This window comes from Truncatella angustata (assembly GCF_020726525.1).
Source record: "Truncatella angustata strain MPI-SDFR-AT-0073 chromosome Unknown BKA67scaffold_2, whole genome shotgun sequence".
NCBI classification, from domain to species: Eukaryota; Fungi; Ascomycota; class Sordariomycetes; order Amphisphaeriales; family Sporocadaceae; genus Truncatella; species Truncatella angustata.
Genome location: NW_025763382.1, coordinates 6,404,623 through 6,415,840, shown reverse-complemented (window position 1 = coordinate 6,415,840; position 11,218 = coordinate 6,404,623). Strand labels below are relative to the sequence as shown.

The window sequence follows — 11,218 nt, the reverse complement described above, 5'->3', positions numbered from 1 at the left end:
GCTTCAAACCAAAATGATAGCCTTTACGACACTACTACGATATCCGTACGGAGACGACCCACAGGCTTCTCCCACCTCATAACGGTGGTAAGCGCCATCACTACTATTCTTAAAGACTGCGAGGCTAACCTTGTTCGTAGATATTTCAGTTGCTAGAAACGAAGGGCGTCAAGTCGATGGAGTTACTACGAGAGTGTTTGTCTTTCTTGATCAAGGATATCCAACGCCAAACCCCATGAATGTTTAATTGCCATCGATGGGATCTTCGGGGGTTGTCGTTCTGGACGCTCCTGGTGATATTGTTGGCTACCCTAGAACATTAATCGCAAATTTGCAAGACCGACTCTCTGCCCTGCCTGGTTAAAGATACTATGACATAATTTCTGCGAGGTATGCATGCCTGCCAAATTTCCCCAACACTATGTCAATCGGGAGCAGGACGTCGGCGCTTTGCATGAACGCGTTGAGGCCTACAGGATTACACGTCTTGCGCATAATTCTCGGTTCTGATGGTCCTGGGGCCAGAATTTCCACCTCCCCGTACTGCTTCTGGTCTGCCCTGCCGCAGTGTTTCAAGAAACTCTTTCCAGACCGCTTGCAACAAGCCGCGACCAGATCGGAGGTAAGATTGCTGTTATCGTGTGGTTTTGTAAGGTCCATGCTCTAGAACCGGTTCCATGACGCAGCCATGTTTGATCGTGGCCGTGGAGAAATGGATAGGTTTTTGGGTCGAAGAGCCTCTACGTAAATTCATAATACTCCGAGCACAAGCCGGCCATGTCATCGAAAGTTTTGGAAAGACAATCGAGATGTCAGAAGTAGCTGACTGATAGTCCTCATGGTAGGCACCTAAGACATGCGCGCTTCAGTTATACCAAATCCTCGTTCATTGTTCACGTGCAAGGCTTGATTCAACCTGCACACGCTCTTCGAATTTTATGTTGACTGACCAATCTCTCCAGCGGGTGACCCACAAGAACCGATAATTATGCCTCATGGGCCGTTGTCATCTCATCATAGATCTAAGTCTCTATCCCGCTCTTGCAACGCATCCCTCTGAGCATGCCTGACGCAAGTCAAAATAACTTGTTCAGCGTCGGTGGAACACTATAACGCTCGTCAATTTGTCCAAACATGGCACCAGGCCGACGAGAGCAACAATACATTAGACTAAATGACTCGCATTCACATTGTTCATCCATATTTGTCAACACCGTTAGGTCAAGATCATAACTGTTGTCCTAAACACATTGATCGACACACCAGCACAGGACCTATCACAACTTACCACATCTCCCAATCGAGCAGCCTTTGGAATCTAAGCTACCGCAAGATCCATGGAGAGCTGACCTCCGAGCTAACGGTCTGTGAGACGTAGTGGCGTCGATTCGGAGTTATTTCCATCGTGGATCGGATGAACTCAAAGGTGTAGTTTAATTTTAGTACTTCGCGTTTTAAAGTGGTTCATCGACCTGCTCAGCTTGTAGATCATTGCCTGTCACATTCTGAAATGAGCCAGAAGCACTTAAAATCGGATGAAGTTTGACAGTATGCAGGTACGGCGTTGAAGGAAGCGGGTGTGATTTTGTACAGCAAGGGTACGAGCTAAGAGTTACTATCTCAGTTACAGACTAGCAATAACCACCCCCCAGAGTCTTATCTGTCCAGCTTCAGCCACGATCCCAACCTTACAGCTGAGTCATGACATATCGAGCTGTTCCCATAGTCAGCAGCTCGGGCACGATCACGCGAGCAATAATATGTAATGTCATGGCATCTAGCCTCCTTCGATTATAGTACCATACATGGCTACAGACTCAGAGCAAAGTTTGCCCAGATTGAGATAAGCATGGGAACTCCTGTCTAGGTAATTGAGTCGGAGGATGGTGCGTGGGTGAGATGTGTCAGTTGTGCGCTACACCTGCAGCAGGGGTTCAGATCCGCGTGACCGTTGAGTCAAGACAATTGCCAACAACTTCGCCCACAAGAGCTCGTTCGTCACGAGTCCCTACAAGAGAGGCAAACGTAAGTCGCAAGGCCCAACATGGTTGTCAAAGGCAAAGCAGAACGGAACGCTTTACTTCAATGGTATTCCTGCCGCCATAGCCACAGAGTGATCCGTGCGAGTCGCGTAGCGTGCATGATCTGTAACAACACTGGCAGCCTAACCGACTTGAATTGGGGTGATCGCATCTCAATCGGACCCTTGACCGGCATTGACTCGCTCCTTTGCGCTAACCACCTGAAGCGCCTGCTACGTGCCCCATCATCAGTGCGACTGACAGATGGTGGCGCGTCAGAAACGGCCCAGCCATACACTTAGGTGCGTGACCCTTTTTGAATTTGCAGCATGCCACTCGTAGCTCTTTGGTCGACGTACCCATCGGCCATTGACATGCCGTCCCAGCTGGCCGCTCCTCGATTTGTCTTCGCAGCTCGCATTGCCGGTTGAAGCGTATCCAGGCTCAGATGTACCCAAGAAGTTGTGGTCGTAGTAGATGTGGGGCTTCCTGGAGTAAACGAGATCCGTGGTTGACATGGCATGGCGGATATCCAGCGCCACCTAGGATAGGATAGGATAGCCGTACCCACGTCATGCTCAAGGCCCCCCCCCCCCCCCCCACGCTCCCTGTGCAGGTAATTTATATCAAACCCCAGGGCAAGGCATGAGAATAGCGAAGTTGAAGAGTTGAGCTTGAAACAATGATATTAGAGGTTTCAACTGCGTCATATAATGCCACCTGGTGGATCGTATGTGGGCGCTCTTCCAGAACCAAGACCAGCACTCCCAGGCGCTTCCACATCGACTGGCGCAGTGTTGGTTTTCCGTAGCATGAACATAGGTTTCTTCCCCTCCTTGTCGAGTTGCTTGAAGAGGATAAGTGGCTTCTCGTCAAGGCCAAGGCACCGTTCTTGATCGCCATAGACAATGTAGAGCGCGTACTTGTCCCATGGTTCGTTGATGTTGTACTTTTTGAGAGCCGCGGGCAGAACTTTGTAACAAGGGTCGTCCATGCTGACTCTGAAGGACTTGAAAATCTCCACAGAAGCCGAACTCGAGCCAGGCGTGTCAGGAGCGGGGGTTTGCAGTCGCCGGGGAGGCGCAGGTTGTTTGGAGCCGTAGTGATCGTTTTCAGAGAAGGTGGTGCGAGTTGAGGGCGTCGGTTGGTCGGACCGATATGATCTCGAAGCGAGAGTAGCGCTGCCCAATGTCGGAGGGGAGGTAGGTGATGGCATGTTTGGTGAGTAGCCAGGCGAGGTAGCAGTAGCATTGCCATTCATCGCCGCAAGATGCGACGAGGAGAGAACAGCCCTCTCGGCGGCGCTTGCCGGGTCCAGAGTTTGTTCTACCGACGGGCGCTCATGAGTGACTTGCAAATGACTGGGAGACATGTTTTTGGGAGTCGTACCCAGAACAATTCTTTTTGTAGAGTACTGCCTGTTCAGGCCTCCTCCAGATTGTAACGACGACGGCGTGGGCGCTGGAGGCGATATGGTAGACGACTCATATGCGTAGCCCTGGTTGTCCCTGCCAGACAGGTTCGGCAGAGGCTGCTGCGCGTTCTTAGCTAGGCGCAAAGCTGGTAACATATCCTCGCGCAATCGTCTATAGTCTTCAGTAAGCCGTTGCAGGTCTTGCTCGACCAGACTCATTCGCTCATCGCGAAGACGCAGTTGTTCCACGAGGTGCTTGATATCCTTCAGTGTAGCCGTGGCATTCTGGGCTTCGGCTTCGGCGGCTAGATGTAGAGCAATTGTTAGGATGTCTTGTACTGCTAGGGGGAGAAGAAACGGACGTCGAGGCTGGCGGAGAGCTCAAAGGGTGGCAGTTTGGAGATACATACATGGCGGGACATAGTGGTCGCTGTCTATGGGGACATCCTGAGCTTTCTTGACATCATAGACGCTCTTGAGAATGGTCAGCCGATGGCCGACACTAGCAATGCTCATGGACTTGAGGTCATCATGCAGAAGAGCTATCAAGGCTTCTCCGACGATCTCGTTTTCTGGCAAGGGTCAGACTCTCCTGTGCGTGCGTGTAGACAGGTGGGATGGAGGACGAACCTATAAAACGGTCCGAGTATTGCTGTAGGCCTATGGTCGCAATGAAATCGGCACACTCGTCGGCAGTCCACTCCGAGATGATGGTCTCGGGTAGTCTGTCAGCACTACTGCGGTGGCCATATGTGGTAGGGGTGTGTTCGGTGGACGAGCGGCCCTCAGAGTCGGTTGGAGATAATTCCGAGTCGGTCGCGAGTATAGGAGATCTCGAGTGCAAGCTTCTCTCGTATTCGTCGTCGGCGTCTGACTCGGCATACGCGGTGCCAAGTCCAGAATCGAAATTCATCATGACTTTGGGCGCGTCTTGTGGCTCCGCAAGCCGGGTGGTGACGCTGGATGCAACGGTTGTATGTATAGGACAGCTTGCCGGGCGGTAGTAATTGTGTCGTCGAGGCTGTTCAGGTGTTCGCGACCGAGCAAGCAAACGGGGGCGCGCGTCGGTGGAGGGTGAGAAGGAGAGCCGGAAGTCGACTTTTGCCTGGAGTCGGAGTTGCAGTGGCAGCTTCAGGTGGGATGGAGTTGAGCCGAGTCGATATGCCTGCTATGGGTATGCTATGTTATGTGTGCTACGGTACAGAACGCTACATGAACGCTACATGTATGGACCAGAGCATCTGGCTGACGGTCTGAAATGAGGAGATGCTGGCAACTGGCAAGGCTAAAGCTCAAGCTAACCGTAGTGCAAAGCCAAAGCCAAAGCCGACGGCGGGAGTGCACGACGATCGGTTGGTTGATTGATTAGTTTACTTGAGGCTTTCAAAAGATAGGCAGCGCAAATGAGTGGTAGACGCTTTATTCAGGATCGTTTTGCAGCCTCTGTCTCAAGAGACAAGTCAAGCCAAGCCAAGCCAGGTCAAGTCAACTCAGGTCAGGCCAAGACAAGACAAGACAAGACAAGCCAAGCGATCGAATCCTGCCAAAGTGTCAACCGCGTGGGTTTGTTGCCAAAAACCAATGAATGCTGGATGCCGATGCCCGTACAAGTACAACAAGTGAGAAAGTGGACTACCAGTTGAATTGATGGAGAGATCCAATTCTAGTGGGCGCCTGTGCGCGCTGGTGGACGCTTGTGTACGCTTTGTCGTGCTTGTAGCCGCTGCTGGGGGGGCCCTGGTGAGCTGGGGTCTTGATCTGCCTCCCTTCTCTGTCTTTCTCTCTCTCTCTCTCTTTCGCGGCGGGCTGGCCCAATTGGATTGGATGGGATGGCTGAAGAGAATAGTTACTGGAACTGGGTAGTTACAAGAGGTACCAATCCGTAGTACGTAACTTAAGGTAATGAAATGCCCACTTCGCTTCGCTTCGCTTCTCTTCGGGTGGCCCTTGCGCTCGCTTGCTCTTCTTTGCTGCTCTACCAGTATGCTGCTCTGGGGTGCTCAAAGGGGCATGGAAGCTTGAAGCTTGAGGCTTAAGGCTTGAGGCAAGCTCCCCCGGCTGGCCTTTTTCCCTCTTAAACGTCACCCAAGACGTGCGTGGAGGTCTCTTTCCACCCGAACGCGTCACCGAAGCAAAGCAACCAACGGACTACTACGGTACTCTCACACATTCTAACTTACTAAGATTAGGTTAGGTATGTTTTGTACAACCCACTAACAAAGACAAGACCACCCACATCCAGACACCCCTGCAACCTCTGAAAGTCGTACCTGAACCTGAACCTCTACGGTTAGTTAGGCTCGCGTCCCTCATCATCCCCCCCCACTCCATGATCGTTTAGAGCTCTAAACTCCCACTTCTACCCTAGCCGTCATTGCATTGCATCAAAACCCAAGTCTCCCCATGTTCAAAAGCTTCTTTTCTCCATACTCCGCCATTCTTATGTCCAGGTTTTTATTTTGCTTCTCTCTCCCCTCCTCTCTCTCCATGCTGCTATGTTTTTCTGTAAGATCATTTCGTTGTATGCTGGTGTACCATCTTGAACCTCATCTGATTGGCTCTTCACTCGAGGCTTTATTATTGTGGTAAGCGTTTCATGGCCAACTTGCTCGGCCACTTACCACACCACAAATTGCCTGAGGGGCCCGGTGTAACCCTTTAACCTTTGTCTTTTCCGAGATAGCAAGACAACGGAATTCGTAACCCGACCGACAGATAATCTCACGACGCAATTTTTCCATCTCATTTCGATTCAACGAGTCTATGGAAGCCTCACGTAGCATTCGATGCATTTGGAATAGGGGGTCTATGGCTTCCATCTTCTTTCCAATCCACCTTTCCCCGGTTTTCATGGCCGAGTACTACATTATATGTGCCATTCGCAGATTTGCAACTCGGCTTGTGACCGCAGTTCATCTATCGCTCTCCTTGGCGCCGCCCAATTTGGTGCCATTTCGCCTCAATTGGCAATTTGGCAACGGCTCACTTTCCGAGTGCGACACCACACCCACCGCTTCATCCCATGTGGGTGGTATTACTAAATCCACCAACAAATAAACTCAAAATCTTTTTCTTCAACCATCAGCCATATTTCGCCCTCTTATGAACCATGGTATAGAACAAGACAACCACTAGCAAGATTTCGACGTCGGTTGAAACATGAGGGATCGCATCCGCGTCTTTGACTAGTGTCGTCGGGCTGGTTTCAAGTCTCCCCGACTGATTCGTTTCTAAAACACAGTGAGGACGAATAAGCACTCCAAAATAAAAACCGCCGACTTGCTTATGCATTGCAAAGCCCAAGCTTGGTCTGACTGGCAACTTATTTGCCCTGCAGCTGTCCAAATGCGGCGCCGTAACGGTCATGCAGGAAGTCGCGCGTTTCGTCACATGCCTTGAAAAGGTAGCGCCGGGACATATGTTTCCTAAACAGTGACCTGAATCCATGATACTCAAACAATAAAGCTGTAATTGAACCTAGTCTAGCTTGAGCACGCTTTGATGTTACTCATGGAGTCACCTAGGAGCCTCGACGCAAGGATTGTTCAACTGGCTTGCACCCATTTGTGACTTGCCGACAAGACCCCTCTTGGAAGTTTTTGACTGTCTCATCGCCAGTAAGGCCATCTTCAATCATCAATACAAGATATACATCAATCAAAGTCTTCCTAGTTCTCTGGGTTAGCTTAGACGAGGTCTGGCCATTGACTCGGTGCCCTTCTTTATCCATTGACTTGGAGCCTAGTAAGCCTGTTGGTGTTCATGCTGCTTACACAGCCATCATACACTCAACTTGATTCCACCTGCTAGTATATCTTCTGACGAAGGTGATCATCGGCCAAAACGTCAATAGCTTAGCACTGCCGGAGAATATTCAATGCGTGACACGCCACAGCGTCGCGCTAGCTCGAGAGCACAGATCGTTCCGTATAGCTGGGAAATAGATAGCTAACCTAGCGTATTGTGTTGCCCAGGGGCACTTGAGCATTCTTCCCGTCTGCCATGGCGTTAGTACCGATTGCTGGCAAGTATGAGACCCTGATGGTTTCCGCTTCACTGGATATCTGGGGATGGTAATCGAAAGGAGCCTCACTGGCTGTGGATTCGGACACAACTACTCTACGTTACTTCCTGGGATCCAAGCGCAGTGTCCGACCGTCATGTAGGGAGTATCGGGTCTTCCACCACCGGTGATGATCGTGGTTCGATGCATATTTCCGGCACCGCATTCTGAAATTTGGCCACGAACCCAGGCCGAGTATGGCATTCGAACATCTCATACTCTGACTAGGGTTCTACTGATACATTTCAACTCGCATCTTTCTTCCTATCTAGTGACTGGGCTGCTGTCATTGTTTGGCATGAGTATATTTCGGTTTTGTCCCATCATGTACATATGCAAATGACTCGTGGTCTCGGCCCATTCCGTATCTTCCACCCGCGTTCGAAGCTGAGATCTGTTTTTCTCATACGTATGTTGCCACAACCACACCCACCCCGATAGAGGGGCCTTGCTCCCATGAGGTTCCGTTGTTGTAGAGGTCACGTTTTAAATCGAAATAGGAAGTGTATATATGTCTCGTAATGGTGTGTAAGCAAATCGTTTCTCCGCCTTAAATCAATGATGTGATAGATAGGTCAACTTCTGCCGGCGAGCTTAACATAGGTACTCAATAGCAATTTGGGAATATAGCTATCAAGATATGCTCCCTAAAATCCGTGATTTTGCATTCAGCGGTATTGAAAGACACTCTTCGCAGTATTATATCTGGACGGGATTGACACTACACAAGGTCCGTAAAGACGGGTCGTCCCTGCGGTAGGGTTGTTGAGCCCTCATATTAAATATCGATTCATCTAATTCAATCTCTGTCAAGTTGTGTGCCACCAGGCACTATCTGTCAGTCGAACCTGAAGCTATTGGTCTATAAATCGCGTTCAATTTCGCATCCTAACGTGATTCAGCAAACATGGAAATTGTCACGGTATGGTACATTATTTGTCTGATTCTTAGATACGTTTTTCTGTCAAAGCCCGAAAATTCTGACTAGTCATGCAAAGGGACGGCAATAGTTAATGATTGTCGCGTTAAAATTAATAAAGTCTTGGTATCATGCAAGGTATCATGCATGCTTAGACCTTTTACCGTTTAGTCCCACTTCCCACCAGATATCTATCAGTCTATCCATCTATCGGGTTTTCTAGAGTTCCGACTACATGAAAGTAGCACTTAACTATCTTAAAGGAAAGGGCATGAAGTAGATTATTACCACGTTTTCCCAACCGACAACAACTCATCCACAACCCAAGTGGTGGTCGCAGCAAGATTAAGATTACATCTGCCCATGTTCTCGCCCTCGAGATCTCTAGTTCTCCCTACTGCACATGCTCCTTCTCCTCGGCCTTGGGGATCCGCACCAAGGTGCCGGTGATGAGGGCGCCGGTCATGGCGGCGGCGAAGCCGAACCACCAGATAGCTCTCATGCCCTCGAGGCCGATGGAGCCGTCGGGCTGCTCGTCGACCCTGACGCCGATGCTGTCGCTGATGCTGGTGAAGATGGCGCTGGTCAGGTTCTGGACAGTGACGAGCAGGCTGCCGGCGCTGCCCTGGTAGCTCCGGGGCACGCTCGAGGTGATGAAGATGGCGGCGGCGGCGAAGCTCATGTCGGGCCCCAGCGTCGCGAGGGCCACCCCCGGCATGCTGAGGGCCCAGTACGTCGTGGACGGTTGCTGCGGGAGGAAGAAGACGGGCCCCAAGGCGAAGCAGACCATCGAGGCCGTCAGGATCCAGTGGCCCGGCCAGATGTGCAGCGTCTTGGCCACGATGAAGGTGGCCAGGACGCCCACGATGGCGTTGGGCAGGAAGTAGAGCGCCGTGGTGAGCGGGGTGGTTCCTTGGTATTTCTGCCAGAACTGGATGGCGTAGAACTGCCAAGCGCCGTCTGGAAGAAAGAAGACATTAAGGTCAGTATGTCTTGTCACAATTCATAAGAAAAGAAAAGAAAGAACCTCAACTTACTAAACCCTCCAAATCCGAGGAAATACGCAATCATCAGCGCTGCAAACCCAGGTGTTTTCCACAATGCGTTTGGGATCAGGGGTCTCTTGACCCGGTTCTCGACCATGTAAAACGCCACGAACATCAGCATGCCCGCTATGATCAGAGAGTACGTGTACGGGTTCCACTTGGCAGAACTGCCCTGCGTGAGACCAAACAGGAGTAAGCCGCAGCCCAACGAAGCTAGCAGCGCGCCCAGATAATCAAAGTCCCGTAGGCTGGGAGCGTTCGCATCTGACGAGTCTTGTGCTGGGCGCAGAGCGGGGATAGTGAACTGCGCCGCCACGGCACACAGGGCGAGGAATATGGACGTGCTGCCGAAGATCCACGGGAGATGCGACGCCAGAGCACCACCCTGGATGCAGCCGATCCAGAAGCCAAGCGGGGCGCCGGCCGCCATGAGGCTGAAGACCTGGGTCTTGCGGATGCCGGGATTGTAGACACGGCCCAGGATACTCATACTCGCCGAGACCAAGATGCCCACAGACAGGCCGCCCATGGCGCGCGCAACGAAAAAGAGGATTTTGAGCTCGGGCTTGATAGCTGCAGCAGCAACCGCGTTCCATAACGCCTGCCAGACGAAGGCGCCGACCATCAGCGGCTTGGGCGGTGCCAGGTCTGCAAAGGAGCCGGAGATGATAACGGATAGACCACTGGCGAGCAGCGAGGAGCCCACAAGCCAAGGGCCCTGGCTGGGCACAATACCCAAAGCAGCCTGGAATTTTGATTGTGGCACCATTACATGACCGAGCGTTAAGCTGAAGATCAACTGGCCGGCCGTGTTGACCAGCACGAAGACAGCTTCGGCGAACAGGTTTTTCAGCTCGGGTGGAACACCCTGCTTCCCCGACGATCTTATGGGCTCAGCATCGGGTGGCAGACCGACGGTGCTCTCGTGCACGACCCGGCTGCGGACGTGGGCGAGCTCGAGGATCTGCTCACCTGCCGTGTTGGTATTCACCTGCTGCAGTTCATAGGCGTGGGACTCGTGTAGCGCCGCCGCGAGAGCCTTTGAATCAATGTCTTGTGTCTCTCTGTGTCCAAGCAAGGGGTGTGGAGTGATTGCGCCGGACGGCAGTCCCGGTGTCGTAATATCCCAAGCGAATGGTGTCTCAGTGCCAGAAGTCGGCGGCCCAGGCGACTCGAGAGGAGTCTCGAGATGGTCCGGGCCGTGATAGTCAGAGGTGGATGGGCGTGTTTCCGCCATTATCGCTTCACTTCTGCTTAGTATGGGGTCTGGGGTATGACAATCCATTAACCCCAAGTTTTTGTGACTTCAATGTTAGAATAGGGCCGAGGAACCTTGGGACGGGTCATTTTGGGTTTCTATAGTCACCGCTTATCGTCAGCTGATATCTGGATAACCCAAAGAGTGGACATCCCACTTAGGCTGGGGAAGCTTTGTACACCATGACGTTATGGGGCCGACTCGGAATATGGATTGCGACTAGAGGTGAGAAAATTGGGGGGTCCAATGAGAAACGCCCTGATATCTTCACCGATGGATATGATGCAGCGAAAACTCCATCTGCGCAAGACTCGCGTCGCGGAGCTACTAGGAATGGGCTTTCCGTTGAAGCTAGAACTCGCTGGCTATACCTATTGAGGATAGCGGCGGACTATACTACATAGTATGGTGGGAAACCGCAGGGGGGCAGGTGCTTTTCCCGGGAGGTACGCCGTATGTCCGTTTTTGCGCCTCGGAGCATTATCGTGAAGAACTGG

The 11,218-nt window shown here is 51.7% G+C and overlaps 2 protein-coding genes across 2 annotated transcripts; both read right to left on the bottom strand.

The window, feature by feature from the left end:
• Positions 1–2,617: 2,617 nt before the first annotated feature.
• On the bottom strand, positions 2,618–4,638 carry BKA67DRAFT_207921 (SAM domain-containing protein). Its single transcript, XM_046095470.1, has 3 exons — positions 4,066–4,638; positions 3,846–4,007; positions 2,618–3,740 (listed from the first exon to the last, which is right to left on the bottom strand). The coding sequence occupies exons 1-3, from the start codon at positions 4,349–4,351 to the stop codon at positions 2,728–2,730; spliced, it is 1,461 nt and encodes a 486-aa protein (XP_045962433.1). The 5' UTR covers positions 4,352–4,638; the 3' UTR covers positions 2,618–2,727.
• Positions 4,639–8,811: 4,173 nt separating this feature from the next.
• On the bottom strand, positions 8,812–10,700 carry BKA67DRAFT_513115 (major facilitator superfamily domain-containing protein; the record flags this gene model as incomplete). The annotated part of the gene is made up of 2 exons (XM_046097537.1): positions 8,812–9,377; positions 9,455–10,700. The coding sequence occupies 2 exons, from the start codon at positions 10,698–10,700 to the stop codon at positions 8,812–8,814; spliced, it is 1,812 nt and encodes a 603-aa protein (XP_045962432.1).
• Between the last annotated feature and the right edge of the window lie 518 nt (positions 10,701–11,218).